This window comes from Astatotilapia calliptera, chromosome 12, assembly GCF_900246225.1.
Source record: "Astatotilapia calliptera chromosome 12, fAstCal1.2, whole genome shotgun sequence".
In the NCBI taxonomy this organism is placed as follows: domain Eukaryota; kingdom Metazoa; phylum Chordata; class Actinopteri; order Cichliformes; family Cichlidae; genus Astatotilapia; species Astatotilapia calliptera.
The window spans coordinates 20727982-20747580 of NC_039313.1; the positions used below are offsets into that span (position 1 = coordinate 20727982).

Sequence of the window (19599 nt, forward strand, 5' to 3'; positions counted from 1 at the left end):
AATTCTGCCAGAACTATGCCCAGCTGGTAACTAACAATCTCAGTTTGTTGATTAACTGCATTTTTGCCCATTCTACTCTAGCACTTAAGTGGGCCAAAGATACCAGATGAATGCAGAACAAATACAATCTCCGAATACAGTTATAAGGCCCTTATAAAGAAAGCCTTGCTTGTGATAGATCCTGAATATATTTTTTTGGCATTTACCTATCATGCCTTGCCCTTCACATTTTCTTTTTACAACTGAAAGAGGAGATAGGCTTGAATAGATATTGATAGATAGTTTTGAATTTCTTGAAACAATATCTCCCAGGATGCACCAGGGGAACGGAACATCAAACCATCCCTAACCTCCACCCTGACTTTCTCTTGCTCTGCCTTTCTACCAGGACTGGACCGTCTTATCCTGGACCCTGTCGCTGCCACCCCATTACCCCACCCCACCCCATCTTAAAGTTTTCCACTGATGTCACCGCCTCATGCCAAACTATCTCGTCAGACAACAGAGGCTGAAACCAAAGACACGGACATGCGGCGTGCTACCTCCTTACAAAGCACTGTGTCAGGTTCTATACCTCGGTACACACACGTGTGACTCACTGACGAAATGTGTAGAAAAACGCTCCCCTGGGCTCTAAATACCATGCTGACATTTATACAGGCATGCTGAAAAGTGACAAAAAAAACAAAAAAAAACAAGCCTCACTTTTATAGTCTAAGATCAAATGGCATCTTGTGACAATAGGATTAATTGTCATATTCAAATCACTCTGCGCTCTTTATTCACAACTGAAAAGTGAGCACCCCAAAAGAGGGTCTGCAAGCCCTACAAGAGTGAGGCTGAAGTACAAGTTGTGCAGGTAAATAAGATGACAGGACTGCAGAACATAAGGTCAAGGCGTGCTTTTCAGGGACAGGACAAGCAGAGTGTTGTCTTCCCTTGGTGTTTTGATGCATGGGGCACCGGGGGCAGACGCAGGACACAGCTAGCTGGCGGCCAAGCTCTGTTATCAGCCACTCACTCAGTCACTCACTCTGCTGGGGCCATTAATGTTTCAAAAAAAAAAAAAAAGTGCAGATGGGACGCACAGTTGGAAGGGGTGTGGGTCTCAGAGGTCCAGATCAGCCGGTCTCAAAGGTGAGGACTGCCGCGAGCTTCACCGCACTCATACAAATGCTTCAATGTACTTTTCAGAGACACGCATTCTCGGCTTCTCAGCTCAAAATGCAGAAAACAAAGAGCGGAATTCAATCAAAGTTGTCTTTAGCCTCATGCTTTAAATGAGGAACTGCGTGCAGAAGCATTTCGCACATATTATAATTTACACATAGTCTGGCTTCAACAGCACCACAGGGAAGAGAATGGGTGCGATTATGAAAAGTTTTAACTGACCAAACTATAACACCTACATAAATATCACATCACACCCCCCCGCGCCTTATCTCAACCTGACACGTACAACATGCTACCTCTAAAACACATACTACTACGCTGTGTGCATACATCCACGAATATAAGACAAATGCACGCAAGTAAACAGAGTGAATGCTTAAAGTCCGCAAAGGTCTTACAAGGCATGGAGGATATGCTGATTTGCACCGTATCAATGCAGGTTTTGAAGCTCAATAGTTGACTTTTCAAGATAACTCTGTTGTGACTTCCTGGCATGATATGATGTCATCTTGCAATACTTTTAGCCTATCAACGTCCAATTTGCTTATGTCACCTCCAGTCTTTCCTGTGCAGGCTTAAAACATCTCACTAGGCCCAAACAGAAGCGGTTAACAGGTACTATGAACCTGTTTTCCAAGTACTTAAAACTAAATCCATGTGAGGTGTCATTGGTTTACAGTCTTTTGAAGAAACTTGATAAAAGATGAAGTTTTGCAATATTTAAACACTTACATGCTATATTCGTAACCAAAGATCAGGACAATACGCTTAATTTGTAACCCAAACACTAATGTACCTTACCTTGTGTTACTATTTCTAAGTTTGTATGGACTGAACAAATCATCACTTTAAAAAAAAATCATAAACATTTACATTTGCTATACATGCAAATGGATGGATCTGAAATCTGATACATTTCTTTTACTCAATGAGTCCTCTGTCTTTGCTGTTAAAACACAAAACATTTTGTAAACCACCCATATGTCAGTGTGGGTTTAATCTTTGTTTCCTTGGTCAGTGGGTGCTGTTAGTCACATCACTATGTTAATAACAGAGAGAATGACATTACAGTGCCGTGCATGCTGGTAAAAGGGAACAGTGCGAGTGTGTGAGTGTGAACCCAACTGTGTCTTTTCACAGTATATTGGTAACGAGAGTGTGAAACCTATCTTCACACACATAAAAGCACACATACAAGTACGCAGGAAAAATGCGTTGATTATTTTTGGTCATCGTTGAAGGTAAAGACCTAAACCAATTGGAATGGGACACATTACTTTACAGATGTCTTGGCATGCTAGTCTAACCATATTCAAATTCTAACCCTGACACATAAATTCTTCCCATAAAATATGCAAAAAACGAGTTTATCAGAACTCAAATCTCAGTGATGTCTCAACGTGATGCTTTCTGATTTTCGTTCTTCAATTAAAAAAAAAGAAAAAGACAGAATTAGGAAGTTTGGCCTGAACCTTGCAAAGGTTGAATGAATGCATGTGCAGGGGAACCTCGCAAGTATCAGAAAGTCCAAATGTTACTTCAACAAGCTTAAGCTCCTAAGAGATTACTCAGTTATAGAAGAGATCTCGGCAACGACTACCTTCAAAAGACCCTGTGAAGGACACTAAATCATCCCCACACTTCCACAGCATCTACAAACAATTATTAAGTACTACTCTGGGCATTTATTTACATGAACTAAACTATTCGTAAACTGTACACTCGCTGCAACACACATCTTATTCACTCACCCCTATCCTCCTCCACAAACCCATCCCAGGAGAGCTTTAGACTAATGCACACACACAAACAGACAACCCAGCAACCACTCAGCTGCGTTACCATTAGCTGCCCTGTTAAAGTCTCTCTTTTGTAAATTTTTATTGAACAAATTTGAGTTAATTTGTTTTTGTTTTTCTTTCTTTTTTTTCTGTCAGCTTGTGAGTTGGTGTGCTATCACCAGAAAATGACTGGTGAAAAAAAAACAAAAAAAAAAGTAATTCAAACAAATGTATAAAAATTTAATAATTTCTTCTCCGCTTGCTGCATTTGATCTGGCTCACATGGAGAGAAACACCCAGGAAAAGCAGAGGGACACAGAGAAAGGAGGGGAGAGAGGCTGAATCTCTGCCACATGGGTGAGAGAAAGACGAGGGGAAAGACGGAGGAGAAAAGAGGGGGCGGACGCACAGGAAGCACATTTGTATGCATTTCCTCTCATAACAGGAAGAGGCCAGTGGCTTCCCCTTCACAATGGCTTCGCTTCTGCTTCCCACCTCCTGCCTGCTTCCCTGGGGGAGGAGGAGGCGAAGGAAGAGGAGGAGTGGGGAGACAGGCACCAAAAAACTGCTGGTTAGCAAACCAAACATGGCCATGTGAAGACACACACATGCACACACACACACATAGATGTCAGTCACCTATGGAGCAGCGAGATTTGACTTGAAACAAACACTTATCCCATTGTCAGGGGCCGAGCAGGAAGACACGAGCTTACGCAAAAGGAATAAGAGGAGCCGAAGACCTTGGCTTGAACTTTGCCTCACAGCCAAGACGCTGTTAAGACAGGCATTACGACAAAAGAGGCTTTGTCCCACCTCTAATATATGCCGTGCTCTTCTCTCTCCTCAAAAACCCCACTCGTCATCCTATCACAGGGTGCACTGTACACCGAAGAGCGGGAGAGAGTGTGGTCCAAACGTTTTGTATCTTAATCCCACGTTAGTTAAAAAATTGCGTGATGGTGATAGCTTAATAATGGCAGGTACAACCATAGATGTCTTCAAGTCCACGCCAGTTTAGATTGTTTTTCTTAGCCGAGCAAGTAATTACATCTCAGCATGTTCTTGTTTATGCTGAAAAACCGCAACTGGAAAAGGATATACCCGCTGACTAAAAAAAGGGGATGTCACATTTGCAAGGCCCAAGTTAGTGGTCAGAAAGACAAAAATAACTTTGCTGTCATCCATTTGAAGGGTATAAACTGTCAGTGTGGCACTGAGGCCGAGGCTGTATACTTTATGCAAGGGATGCTATTTTTACTTTTAGCAGATTTTCGCAATAGGAAAATAAGTAAAAACAGGGAACTAATTGGTTTAAACTCATTTCACTTTATCTACATGTGTGTCTGATTGTTCCGGTAATCAGTTCGGAAGAAAACCACATTACCCCATTTTTTATTTTTTATTTTTATTAATACATGAGAACATTTTGGTGAGAGTGCAAATGATCTGCAGATTACGAGCTCATCTGAAAGTTATAGATGAAAAAAAAATGAATAAAACCAAGGCCAAATAAAAAGGCTGGTGTCATTAGCAACAAACTTTTTATGGTATGCCCACTATTTTTAATTTTTTTTACTTATCCAGCAAAATATGCTTTCATTAATACACAGATTTCTTTTAATAGCTCAAAAAGGGATGAATTCCAGAGCACACAAAGGAAAGGAACTATCGAAAGCTATAACATTGATGCTTTGTAGTGGGGAGAGTGGTTAGAGTGAAGTGACGAACTGGCGGATGAGACAAAAAAAAAATGAGCGGAAAAAATGGGGGAAACAAAGTGAAGGTGAGAGCTTAGCGAGCCCACAGGTTAGCTGAACACACGATAGAAAGGAGTGCCACTCGGTGTGGTAAATGAACGAGATGGTAGAAGGTGGGAAACAGGGAATTAGAGGAGGGGTGCAGGGGTGAGGAGCTACCCTGTGGGCCTCATTATTTTCCTGCTGTTAATGTCACTCGCACATTTTCTCACCCTGGTACTGTTGATTGGAGGGAAGAACGCTTTGTCGTAGAAACAAAAAGACCCTCTTACTACAGCGACAGCGGTGCAGTTAACGTGGCTCTCTTCACCAGAGAGAAATTTTTTTTAAAAACACACCAAAAAAAAAAGTCACCGCACTTTTAAAGCTTCTTTTGGCCGAGTGTGTGCTGGTATGGCTGTTGTTTGGGGGAGTTGGGAGATCCTCGTGTTTTACTTCCTGTCACTGATGACCTGATACATGTTTAACCTTTGGCCTCGGGTCCCTTCCCCCATGAAACCCATATGTCCGACACAAAGACGCACACACACAAACACAATGATTCACACAAACAAGTCATCCTAAATTAAGCCCACTGAGCAGACTGGCTGGAGAGGTAACACTAATTAGAGCCAATTGCAACAAATTAGTCGATGCACAACACGGGCTCCAGAGAGATAGATGTGTTTTTAGATGTGTACATGTGCATACACATATGCGTTTGTCACTGCTGCGTTAACAAAGGCTCCAAATGAACCGTCTAAGGTGTGTGCTACGATCGGTCTACGCCCATGGTGTCGACGCGTGCGGGCGCGTGCGCACACCTGTACGTTTAACTTGTGTGCGCCTGTCCATCTGTGCGCGTTTGCAAGCTGGCTCAAGAGTCTGCTCTTTGTGAACAGCCCATGAGTTTATGACACAGGGGGCTCTTTCATGTGCCCGAGGCTAGGAGAGGGTCTGAGTGGTCGGGCGGCTTGGAGCCAGGGCTCACACACTGCTGCCCACTGTCCAGCACTCCGGGCAGCCAGTCAACGCCAGGGAGGCCTGGCCCCTCTGCCACTGCTCTTGGGAAGTGTTTCGGGGCCTGGAGGTGGCAGCCCAAAGTGGCCGCCCAGAGAGAGCCAGGCCCTGTGCCCAATATGATGGTGCAGCTGCATGGAGAGCAGGGGTGAGGAGGCACTAAAGCCCTGTAGGTGGAAAGGTAGCGTTGACAGCTACACAGAGTGGTGCCACTCCAAAGAGGGCTGCGTTAGAAAGAGTGTCATAACCAAGGAAATGTTACAGTCGCTCTATATATTGTATTGAAGGACAATGCAGGAATTGCGCCATATCCTGTTTTGTTTTTTATGCAACTCCCAAAACTTTTGGAAATGAATATTATGGAAAATAACAATATATTTTATTTTATAACAATATTCAAACAAGATCGTAACCTGCTAAGGCTGTAGAAGGGCTTTCAGAAACACGTAAAACACTGAAAGTATGTGAAGAATGTGAGGTCAAAAGCAACACTGCAAAAAGTCCTCTGGTGTTTATTTGGCTCAGGCTCTGGGACATTTCCTCAAAAAGGAAGTGAAAATATGTAAAGCTTGAGCTTCTGGTTTTTTTTCTTTAAAAAAGAAAATTTAAGTTTCTGTGTCTGTCTCCGTCCCTGTCTTGTGATATCCGCCTCTTCAAAACATGGTGATGTCATTTTTATTTTAGGCTGTAGGTTTTATGACATTATGCTCCACAGAACATGTGGTGCTTTCCACATGACTCGATGATATAATATCAGGAGGAATCGAAATCGCTTAAAAGCAACAATGAGTACATAATATCAACGAGCACTCTATGGTTTTAAGGATCAAAACAACAAAATCCTGCGATATATTGATTTTCTTTTCCCAATGAACCCTTTCTCTCTCCTCAGTCTCTTCTCCTGCCTCCTTCTCCTCTCCCTGTAAGTGAAGCCCGGATATCTCAGGCATCGATTTCCCTCAGGTGTCCTTCCTGTCTCCCTCTTTCTCTCCTTTTCCTCAGGAGTCGAAGAGCCCGGGCCCATTCTTAGGTGGGATAAGAGAGGAGGGCTGAGATAACAGCAAGGAGGAAGTGTGGGTGCTGCTGAAACACGATAGTTTTAGTCCTCATCTAAAACTCGGTGACCTCTTCCTTGCTCTTTCTTTGTTTCTCTGCCTGTCTGTCCGTCTGGCTCTCTCAATAACAAACAAAGATATACCATCTCACATCCTCCATACTTTTCAAAAACTGTCTCTATACATGACTCTTGGTTACACTCTTTCTTTTTATGCTGCATCTGTGATTCTGAGAAACAACATTTCTGATGTGACCTTCTTTGAGTCCAGCACGCAAACTTTCTTACACACTTCCTATTATCTTCTTGTTTCTTGCAAACACACTTGAGCTTAGTCACGACAAGGGCCAACATCTACTTCAATTACTCCCCCGGCACACTCCAATCAATTCACCGAGCCTTTGCTCCGGCCACATATGACTGTTTGAAAAAAGCACATTGTGAAATGGCTCAGAAATACTATTGAGAATGTCACGCGGTGTAGAAGTCTCAAGCAGCATTGAAACGGATTGTGTTCAGAACTGTGTGTGTGCTGGTGTGTGTGTGTTTGACCTGTGATCCGGGGGCCACATTAGCAACGTATGGATCCAATTGGGCTGCCAGGAAGCTGACAAAGTGTCAGTGGTCAGCTATGCCACAGGAAGTGATCGATTGTGGGCCTCAAGGGCAGTGAGAGAGCTCTGTCTCCTGCCTGAGACAGTAGTGTCCACAATTTATTATCCCAAGTCTCAAGTGATGCCAGCTGTCGTTAAGAGGATTCTTTGACTCTTAACATTGGTTGTTGACATTTTGTTTTAAATTAATGTGTATTATTCTAGGCAGAGGAAAGCTACAGCACTTCCACTGTTACTGATTTAGCTCGAGAAAAATAGCATTTCAGTGTTTGCGTCCCAGTGTGTCATTTCAGACCATCCCGAACCCTCTGTTTGGTTGTTTGTTTATATTTTCCTCCACCCTGCCTCACTGGTGGTACCACCCTCTGCCCGGTAATATTCCACTGGCAGGGAGCTAAACAGGGTGGCATGGTGTGAGGGCTTGGGTGTGTGAAGGGTGCTTCAGTTGAGCGTAGGCTGCACCCCTCAGACTTCTCTGCGATATGCAGAATGTGCTTTAAAAATCCCAACAGTTTTAAAGCAAAATCCATTTTAGGAAACACTGTACACTCCTCGTGTCCTCACACTGGATTGTTAGATTGAAGGGAAACAAACATTGCTATTCTAAGCTGATGGAACTCCTCCACCAAAAGCAATATCTGTACTTTCCCTGCAAGGACTGCTCTGTCTCCCAGCTCGCATATTGCCCAGACTCCCAGAAACCTTCATTGTTAAGAGCTATGTGGGGTGTAGGGTGTTTCTCCTTCCTCCCTCCTCCACCCTTTTCTCCCCCATCCTCATACTCATCCATCCTCCCATCCCCCCGGGACTTACCTGTCTGTTGCGTTCATCCATAATCCGCGTGATCTGAATCTTTTTCCTCCCCATCGTCCCCGTCTCTTTCTTTCTCTCCTCTTTCTAAAGAACTTCAAGCTTTCTTCTCTCTTCTCTTTCTTCTTCTCTTCTCTCTCTCTCCGGTTCTCTTCACGTTTCAGCTCTTCCTTTGCTTTGTCTTTTCTTCTTTTTTTTTCCTGCTTTCTATTTGTTTCAATCAACTCAAAGATTCCAGCATCTGTACCTGCAAGACAGAAGGGAGGGGTCGGGGAGAATAAGCATTAAATGAAATGAAATATGGCAAAATACTGAGAGGGAAAAAAAAATAATAAAAGTGGCATCGTGGCAGCCACAAGGGAGGGTGAAGAAAGACAAAGAATCTGTCAACAATGTTGTGAGAACCGCTGTGTTTTTCACTGTCGATATCATGCAAATCAGTTTTTGCTTTTTTTTTTCTTCCTAGGCACCGACTATGAGAGGAGACAGCACTGTCAGGATCTCGCCTCGTTCACAGAGAGTTTGACAGTGTTTTGGAAGTGCCGCTAACTTAAACGCTCTAATCACCAACACTGTAACATTACCTCCACACTGAGAAATACATTTTGTTTCTTCCCATGAAACTGCACTGTATTGACAGTGGAGCTGCCAGCCGCGACTTTTTTCTACTCTATCTGCAGCTCATCTCCAAAATGGCAGATGCGATATGCTAGGATAGTATACAGATGTAAAAAACGAGGACCTAAGAGTGTTGCCATGTTCTGGTAAAACAAAGCCTTTGTAAAAATAAGTAAAACGTGGCAACATAACAGTTTGATACACAATGGTTTCTTGGGGAAAAAAACCCTTGCATGTCCGGAAGATATCGGAGTAGCCAATAAACGCGTGCACAGTTTAATGTGAGTGTACCTGTGTTCCAGAGGTGCAGGCCAGCAGCTGAAGCGCCGGACTGAATGGGCGGAAGAGCAGAGTTGCGCTCTGAAAAGTTTGCATGACTGAGCGACTGTGTGTGTGTGTACACGTGTGCATGTACATCTGTGTGTGTGTGCGTGCGCATAACTGTGTGCTCTTGTGTGAGCTTGGCTAAGCCAGAGCTCCAGTGCATCTCTCCAGAGTGCTAAAGTAGGCCAACCCAATCTATCTCAGGGAGGAGCAGAAGAACTGTTGTTGTGTTTTCTTTTGACAGTAGAGGTGATAACGTCCCTCGTTATGCAAATGAGCATCCCATTATTTAAGCTCAGTGCAATGCAGGGGAGCTGTCAACGCCGTCACATGAAAAAAAAAAAAAAAAAATCCTCCATCTACCCTGCCTTTTTTTCTCTACTTTCCCCTTCTTCTCTCTTCTCTCCTTTCTGAACCAGATTTCCGGCACCTGGCAGCACAAGCATCAGACATTGATGTGGAAGACGACACCGCTTCACCAAAAGACATGTCAGTCTCAGTCTCTCTCTCTATCATTCTCTCTCTCTCTCCTTTTTCTCAAACACCCTTGCTCTTTTCCTCACTCTCTCATATTCTCTCCTTTGCGCACTCCTGCACACATACCTGCACATTGTAATGCACTTCCTTTCCTTTTTTTTTTTTACCTCCTGCTAACCTGAATCCATGTATTTATTGAGTAACATGCACAAGAAAGATCTGAACCCCTCAGGTGAATGCAGCACATTGCTATGCACTTGACCTTTTTGTGCTAGAGAGTAGGACATTGATAATGAAAACTCATAATAGAGACATCCAGGGATGCAGTGGCTCTTAATGACAGACCAAGGCCTGTAGCGCAAGCAAGGCTGTAGCTATCTTTTCCATTTGCAGCATGAAATGCAGGCTCTGTGCTTTATTCACGACTCAAAATTTAGAATCCTGCATTATAATTGAGGCCTTCTCAGTGTATGTATGCGAAACACGGATTTGGTAAGTATATTACATTGTATTAAAGAAACAGCATTGCATTGATTTTTATGGATTTTATAAGATTGCCTGCCAAAAATGTCCATCACACAAAAACTGAAAAAAGTGAGACAATACAGTCTCAACAATAATGAAATGCATGACAAAAAACTTCCTGAGATGATGGTTTGGAATACACCCACTCATGGAAGAACTGAGATACGAACATAAATGCGTCATTTGGCAGTTAGGACAACAGCCGGACTGCACCATCATAATAATAACAAGATCTAAAATAACTCTGTGGCAGCTCTGAAGAGGCTATCCAAAACATTTTAGCATTGCTCTGTGCAAACACACCCATCCGTAGACAGACACACAAAGAGCTGCCCTGTGGAAGAAAACAAAAAAGGATGTTGTCAGACAAACTAGGATTACAAGCCAACACTAAGGCGCTTGGCACAAGACAACCAGACAAGGATATCAATCAAGCCAGCGTACCTCAATCACAGGCTGACAGCATCATCCCCTCCCAGTCTTTGTACTCAACACTACCCAGTCCGGGCATCGCTCCAAACAAGGAGGCGTTACCTTCATGATCCCTGCCTCCTGGCCTGCACCTCCTCCGTGTTCCTCCCACAGCACGCTGAGCAGAGTTGAACCTCTCAATGTCAACACCCGCTGGGGCAACACCTTAGGCCTTACGTAACATTAACACTAAGATTAAGCTCGTGTCCTGAACATTTAATCCCCGCTTTTGGCTCTGAGCACCAGCCAACGCTCCCTGAGGTGAAGCTCTGCTGCTGCTTACCCCCATGTTGGTGCCTCTTAACTTCACCCAGCCTCCTTCCCCATCCCATCTTTTTCCTGCTTCCTTTACCTCCTCCTACACAACAACAACAACAACTCAAGTTGCCCCCCCCACTTCCCCTCCCCACTCCTGCCACCACCCCTCACTTTTCCTCACACCCACCCCCGTCCCTTATGGGTGTCAGGCAGCTCCTGGGTAAAAAAAACAAAAAACAAAACAAAAAAAAGAACAAGTGCCCACTTCCCCATTGCGTTCCCTTCCCCAGCGCTGGAGAGATCATCGGTTAACTTAACAGATTAGCAGTGAATCACTAAATCCAATTTAGCCTCGTGACGCCAAGACAGTGAAGTGGAGGGGAAAGCAGGAAATAAGCACTGCTTAGTGAACGTGGTCAAGTGGGACAACACAGTTGTCCTTGGCAGGAATGTCTTGCAAGGCAGCGACACTGACATCTGACCTTGACAGGGCAAAGAGGATGAGAAAGAAACAAAACAAAAAAATGAAGACACATGGTGCAAGACAGCAGAAAAAAAAAACCAACCTAGCAAACTTGCACATTAAGCCAATTTACTAATCCCGAAGCAGGCAAATAGGGAATGAATCTGTGGGAGATGAAGAATAAACAAAAGAGCTCCGTTATACTCTGTAGACTTGTTGACTAGCGGTATGCCTGTATTCACACTAATGTGTGGTAACTGGAAGGAGGCCGGGGTGGGCAAATGCTAAGGTCAGAGGGCACGCCGGCACCGAGCGTGCTGAAGGACGACGGTTATGCCTCTGCCGGTTTTATCGTATCTTCGAGCTTTAAAGGTGACAATAAAAAGAGAAGAAGAGCACTGGGAGAAAAACAGAGAAATGGAGAGAAGCATAAAGAGGGATCTTTTGAACAGGCACCAGGCCTCTCCAGGGGGAGGGGAAGAGCTGTGCCCACGACCCTCCCATCTGTTAAGCAGACGGATGGAGAGAGAGAGAGAGAGGGAGAGAGCCAGAGAGGGAGATATGAAGGTTGGGGGAGGATGGGAGAGATGGAGAGAGAGGAGCAATTCAGCACATAGATCTAATGAGCATTTTCTCTCTGTGTCTCAGAAGTGTAGCTGAGAGGACAATGAGAACATATACACTCAGTGCACCACAAGGCTTGATTCTAGGTCGCCTCTCCCAAGTGTTTAGTCACTAAAAACTAATATACAGCACATGGCACTTTTTCACATTCTAATAGACGTCTGTAGGGTGCTTGTTAATGTGGCTTTGTTATTGAGGACATACACTGAAGATGACTTCTTTGAATCAGGGGGCAACAAAAAACAGGAACTTTACTTTAACTCATGCTCAGGGCTAATTCATCATTTTGAAAGACAGTTTCAGTTTGTGTTTTTTTTCCCCCCTTTTTCTGTGAATGAGGTGGATGGACGTGGCAATAAATAAGGAGAAATGAACACACGATCCACTTCCAAGAACTAAAGTTGTGCACAACCATCTGTTGAGATTATTTCTGCATTCAGAGAATTTCTGTGAGAAACGTAAAAACAAAACTGGGGCAACTGTAAATGAACTGTGTGCACAAGTGCAATGCCAGTGTCCTCCGTCCCTCATGGGAAATGTGGTTGTGAGAATTTGAAATAACATCTTACACTGCAGTAAGTAAACCTTTTAGGAGGTGTATGGTACATTTAAATAAACGCTCTCGTTTTTAAATAAACTCCCATTTCCTGGAAGACGAGGATAGAAAAAAAAATGTTTTAATACCATTTTACACAAAACAATCTCAACATCAGTACACACTCACGGTGCTCGATTTGTACGCGAGTTTTTCTGTTATGTAGGAAACTCTTTTTTTTGGCTCAGAAACTGTTTTCATTTTTTCAGTGTAGATTTTTCGGAGGTTTCTTTCTTGTGTTTTTGCTGCAGCTATGTGCATGTTTGCATGTTAAATGTGCACTTTGTGCATTTGTACTTTTGATTTGGAAATAGCAGCAGACAACACTTTATCTTCTGTAAGGCGAGAAGAAGGCATAACAGCAGCAGAAATGAGAGGCGGGGAAGAATCAAGCAAAGGAGCAAGTTGATGGCTAGGCAGGATGGAAAAAAAATGTGTATCAGGTCTCATTGTGCCTCTAATGTCATTACAGGCAGTGACTCCTCTATGTGGCACGCCACACTCCCCATCTGTCAGAGCAAGATAGGCAGGGTGACGAATGGCTATCACTGCCACCCCCCCCCCTCCCTCCCTCCAGAGTCTGTATCTTTTTTTGAGTGAAGGGGGAGGCGAGTGACCTAAACCTGGGCGGTAGCCCACACGTAGGTGGGCCTCTATGGTTTTGAATCTCAGCAGATATTAGGGCTAATTTAACATGTTAGCAGCTAAAGAGATTAGCAACATGTACATCTGGGGATTAGAGTGATAGCGGTGGATCATCTTATAATGTGTTCATTCCTTTTTTTCTTCTTCTTTTTTTTTTCCCAGTGAGCATTCGAGCTAAACTTGAAACTGAGAGGCTGCTGTGTAAGTGTGCACGTATATGTGTGTTGGAGGATATGTCTTCACCTGTCTCTCTCTATTAGATCATGGTTTAGTTGTATCATTACCGAGACAGGGACGCTTTCTCATGTATTCTATTTTCAATCTCTAGGTGCCTTAGAACTGAGACACCCGTCTATTGATGAGGAGCAAAGTGAGCCACTAGTCTCTGATTGGCACAAGTTTTAGACACTCTCCCAGCAACTTATAGTGTGAGAGACATTATAGAACAAAGTAAATAAATATTTATAAATATATTTTAATAAGTCCTCAAGGTGACGTCTCAATTCCTTACCAACCCCACTTTAACTTAAAACCTAATACCTGAATTTCAAACTTCAAACTGATTTTTACAACAGTAGCACTGCCTGGTCTCGAACGACGGAAAGACGGGAAGTAAACACAGATACGCGGGGAGGGGGAAGGATGTGACATCAGCAGACATAGACAATCAAAGGTGCTGAAGGTCTTTCCTTCCCCAAATCGCAGGGTAAGAATTAGGGTTCAAAACTCAACTGCTACGCTCCCCTCTCATTTCCAGAGGACAAATGAACAGAAACCATGTTTTTCTCAATACGAAATACTTCAGGCCTCAGTTACTTCTAGTTCCTCAAAACGTGTCTCTTGGTTTTGTAAGGCTATGACATATTTTGAAGGAGTGTGGGGGCGGGGTAGGGTGGGGGGTTATGCAGGAACTCATGAATCAAAGCAAAAGGCAAAAAAATAAATGTTGAAATCATAATCTTTCTGTGACGCATCAGACGAAAACACTCACTGGTTTCAACATTTTTGAACAAAAGAATTTGTCAGGTTTGTTATGAGTGCATTTTTAGTTGTTCTTGGTTGCACACCCCCCTAAACTTTTTTTTTATTTTTTACTTTTGAACACATCTGAGCATCTTTTGTGATAAATGCATACCTGTGAGGGGAGTGTCAAAATATCCCCATGAAGAAAAGTACCTTGATGCGGTGAACGTCATTCTTCTTCTTTATTCATTCTCTGTTTACTTTGCTGTGGCTTTCATCACAGCAGCAAACTTTGCCAAACATTTTCAAATTAAATTAAGGCATTAGGATTATAAAATAATTTAGAGAGTGAATGTAAATTGGAGGACTAATGCATAAATGATGATGTGTCTGTTTTTCGTGTAAACTACAAGAAAGCTTACAGACATGTTTAATTGTGAAAGCGTTTACGGACGCTCCCACAAGTAATGTGTCTATATAATCACTTTTGCATTTTTCTAAAATTTTAAAGTATCACATTGATATGATGAGTGAATAGAAATGGAGGCGACAGTGTACAGAGGTCTGCCCTTCGTTTGGGCAGCTGTACGTCTCACTCAGCACCAGGAAATGCAGGCCTTGGGCCATCAGAGCTGCAACGCAGATAGGTAGCCATCCGTCAGAGCCAGTACGGAGACAGGTGAGAGCCATCTTTCCATAACCTAATGCTGCCTGCCCCAAGGACAAAATGATTTGACACGATGCGTCAACCCCTCTGTTTGAAAGGAGGCCAAGGGCTGTAAGCAGCAGCTGCTAGGCCAAAGGTAGATGAGCAAACAGGCCCACACTAAAGCTAGGTAAAGCTAGCTCGACAGCAACAGGGAGATGGACTGGCTGTTGTGGCTCAATTCTCAGCAGCTTTTTGTTTTTTGTGACTGTGACTTACGAACATCAGAGATATATAAATACATTTTGAGGACCGCGGCTCGCCACAAACATACTCTTGAACCAAGCTGGAAAAAATGGTATCAGTGAAAAAAGGAGAAGAGAAGAAAAAGCAGAAGCATAGGCAAGCCACATTTTGGAGAGGCCCCGGAAAGACTGGAGTGAATCACCATTTCGTACATTCAGTCTTTCCGTGGCTCGAGCATAAGAAGTGACAATGGCTGAATTAAAGCATAATGCATAGATAGAAGTTATATATTTAAAAAAAAGAAAGATTAGCTTAAAAGAGGTGACAAAGTACCCGACAGATCAGTGTACAGTGTGAGAGGCTGAAATTAGAGGTATCAAAATGGTTTTGAATATGGAAGTGGTGCTGATTGTGGCGATACACACATCTGATGTTTAAACACAAATAACTTCACTAGGTTTCACTTTATCATCACCACCACAGTTTCTTTCACTTCTTCTTCATCCCTCTCTCCCCCTCTCTCGCCCTTCAGTCAGCATTAACCACTGTCTCAACTCGCATGTTTCCACGTTTACCGAAGGACCCAGGTGCGACCAACTGCTGACACTAAAGGTACAGGAACAGAAAATTAATGCACACACGTGCTTAAATGACCACACTGTCACAGGACAAGGTCTGCGTGCACGGATAAGGAGTTACATGCTTATCTGGATTTAGAAGAATACAAGTAAAACCATAATGAACAATAAGCCAAATGTAACAAAATTGCAGTAGAAACCCTTTAGTGAGCACACCCAGCCCCCCACAGGAACAGCCGGGAGTCATGTCACTAAGAACACAAAGCACTGACATATTCACCCAATTATGTACTCTGCCGAGTATGACAATGTCTCGGGATGTTAGCAATGTTCTCCAGTCGGAGGGGAGGGGAGAAGGGCAGAAACTGTGTGTATGTGTGTTTTGAGTCAAGAGGTTTCAAACTGAAGCTAAGGCCTCATTACTGTAGGGGCTATGCTTACTCCAACCCTGTCTCCTAGGATTGAGGTTTATATATACAAGTAATTTCTAATAGTGAATACATTTTGAAGAAAATTTTGCCCCTAATCATAAGAAAGAAATAGTGTCTGTTTGGCTGGACATGTCAGTAAAGATTTGAAAGTTAACCCGGTTCCTTTATTTATCTCAGCCGCAGAATGTAACAGGTCTTTGTCTGAAGCAGGCTTGTTAATGAGACAAACCTTCGTTTCCCTTGACTACGTTAAAGTTACTTCACCAGTCTGTTAGAGGACAGTGACTCATTCTGGATAAAACTCAGAAAAACAGTTGAGTACTTGGCACTCGCTTATCTCTACCAACACATCAACCAAGGGACCTAAAACACTCACACAACAGCTGTAGCTGAACTGTATACGACACAGAGCAGCCAGCTTAATTTTAAACACACCATGCAGCCATTTCAAATTAAAAGTTCTTTTAATAGAAACAACCTATTATTTATTTACTTTGTTTAACTGAGGCTTTTATTGTGAACATGCAACAAGATTAAGGTGAGAGACGGCCGGCCAACATTCTGGGTTCGGCCTTTGTTCCTGTCTGCGGCGGTGCCCGCTCAGCAGACACAGAGGCACGGCTTTAAATAGAGCATCCTCTTTTAATTGAGGAAATATTACATTAATAATTTTTTATGTGTATTTTTAGATACTAGCAAAACGTATCGATCTGGTTGAACAGAAAAAATGTCAGCGCCGGTTAGGAGCTCTTGCAGCACTCATAAAAAAATACAGTTCTTGAACAGCTAGATTTAATTCGCTCCACACTGAAAGCGGTAAAAGAATTTGCTCCAATAGGATATAATTTCTAGGGCGACACGAGTTGCTGACTTATAAGATACAGACAACTTCCCATAGCAGTCGCGTGCCCCAACTCTTCACCCCACACTGTATCAAAGCCACACATCACGGTGAAGACAATCCACTGATGATTTCATCACACCCCCCACCCTTTAGTCTTCCTCTATGCCACAGTATTCTAATCACCCTAATTAAAAGCTTTGTTCATTTAGAAATCTCTGATGACAATTTGTTTCACTCTACCCTACAGCAGTGGTGGCTGTGAAGAGAGGAGAATTAAATTTGATCTTGTGACAGCAATTATTAAATGCTCCCTCCTGGCCTCAATTAAGGCCTTCAGGCTAATGCTAACATGGCTAACCCTCACGCAACTGCAAGGGGCCGAGTGCAGTTTTGTTCACCAACTTCATACTGTCACCCAGTTTGTTTGTGTGTACATATATATATATATATATATATATATATATATATATATATATATATATATATATATATATATATATATATATATATGTGTGTGTGTGTGTGTGTGTGTGTGTGCTTCAGTTTGGTAGCTATGGAAATGAGAAGTCGCTTATGGGCTGTTATCTCTTTTGCATTTTGTTGATGGGAAGAGATAAATAGAACAATTTCCCTTTTTGAGGTTGTTGGAACTAAGTCAGCATGTACAGACAGGCAGACCTATGAGGAAGCTGTGGAATTTACTATTTTTCCTTTTCTCGCTTCATCAGCAAATTTAGAGTCCACAACGATACCATTATATAAAACGATTATATTTTTGTCCTCCGCGACGAACGAGCGCCGGAGCTGACGGTACATCGGCACCTCTCCCGTAGCTGCGATGCTCCCAGCAGCGTTACATGTCATGGTCACAGCCTTGCGGAGCTGAAATGGGAGCCACAGCTCCGCTTTGACTCTATGCACAGTGTGTGGGTAATTTGCAGAGAAGTAGAAGGTTGCACACTTCAACAAGCATGTCCTTCATAGATTCGACCTTCTGTTTTTCTTTTTTCTTTTTCTCTTCCTCCGGTCCCTGTGCTCTGCTAGGAAACCAAGTAACCTAGATCATAAAGTAGGGAGAAAAAGAGTGAGTAAGAATGAGAGACAGAGGTAGAAAAAGAGACCGAGAACACGAAACTGCATGACAGACTGGCAGGAGACAGCCACATTATTACACCCTACCACTAACAACACTTAAGAACACACACACAAAAAAAAGAATACAGAACACACTACTTGGATGATGTCATTTTTTTTCTTTCTTTCTTTCTTTTTGTTACCGCAAGCTGATTGTGCTGATTATTGGTGAGCATTGTTTCCCTGTTGATGCTGAGCATCATTAAACAGAGATTGTTCCATTGTAAGTGTTTGTTTAAGCATGGCTGGTTTAATGTTTCCAGGCACTGCCTTTTCACCACAGACACACACACACACATGCACACACACATGCTGCTCAATGTAAACCTGAGACACAAGCTGTATGTGCCGCATCTATAATTTATGCTACTACTGGGCTTTTGTTTTAAGCCTCGAACGTAAAGACAGCCGTAAACGCAAAAGTGAAACAAAGCACTGAAAATGTGTCCAGTCTCATAAAGAAAAGAAAAACAATACATACATATATATAACGTGTAACGCGCACAACTGCGTAACGCGAGTCTTTTCCACCACACAGCCTGAACTCTTCTGCTCTCACAGAGCGTTACAGTTCCCAGGGGAAGGGTGGTGGCGGTGGGGTGCATGAGGCAAAAGGTTGTATGGAGTGTGGAGGGCGTGTGGCGGCATACGGTACCTACAGATCAGCCTCTGTTTAGGGGAGTGGCCCCACCAAGGCTCGAGCCAGGCCAGACCCAGTCCAAGCCTCTCATTAGTCATCGGCTGGGTGCTGCGCTCCTTTTTGGAGTGGTTAAGGGGGAACTGGTGAGGGTCTGGCTGTTCCACTGTACTCCACTCCCAGCACCATCACAAACCGACCTCATCAAAGTGAGCGCTCGTAATTTGTCACAGAAAGCAGCCAATTAACATATGTTAAGGGAGGAGGGAGGACTAGGAGAAGGGAGGAGAGGGTGAGTGAAAAAAGATAGCGTGTGATTAAAGAGTCTGCACAGCTGCACAACATCAAGATGGCAAAGTGAGGTTTCAAAAGAGACCTCAGACCCAGTAATCTGATAAAGCATACTGTTACTTAACCCTCATAAGCAAGAGCGAGAGAGAGGGACAAGGAGAAAGGGGAAGAATGAAATAATAGAGACAAACAAATATTAAATTACTGCTGTGAATCTACAAGCTTTGGCAGAGTGCCTCTGCTCTCAATATGTGGCCGACTGCGAAGGCCGCTCTATCACACAGAGCTGACCACTCCCGCCAAAGCGCCACTGCCGTTTGACCACACTCTATTTTTAGCTCAGCGCTCACCATTGTCTTTGACGTAGCTCACACTTACGCTAGATTCTGCCAGGAATTTTTTTTTTGTCCTTTTTAACTCTTTGTCTTCCCATGAAACGAAAGCTGTTATTTCATTTATACTTTTTTCTTCTTTTTCTGTCACAAAGTCTCATACCAGTTGCTTACATTCTGACTTGTTTGTTTGCTTTCAAATTCTTGTTCCTCATGGTTGGTTTTAAAACGTGCAGCGCGCCGATATTTATGCATGTGTGAATGCCTGTGTGCGGCTGCATGACTGCGCCTCGGCAAGCGCACGCG

At 43.3% G+C, this 19599-nt stretch overlaps 1 protein-coding gene across 15 annotated transcripts in view; it reads right to left on the reverse strand.

Moving 5' to 3' along the window:
- mef2cb (myocyte enhancer factor 2cb) overlaps positions 1–19599 on the reverse strand; it is a 69147-nt gene that overhangs the window by 29526 nt on the left and 20022 nt on the right. For all 15 annotated transcript variants that reach the window (XM_026186830.1, XM_026186843.1, XM_026186840.1 and 12 more), the window contains one exon: positions 8195–8438. In XM_026186830.1, the coding sequence (XP_026042615.1) occupies positions 8195–8248 (54 nt within the window). In that variant the 5' untranslated portion in view covers positions 8249–8438. The remainder of the gene's footprint in view (positions 1–8194; positions 8439–19599) is intronic.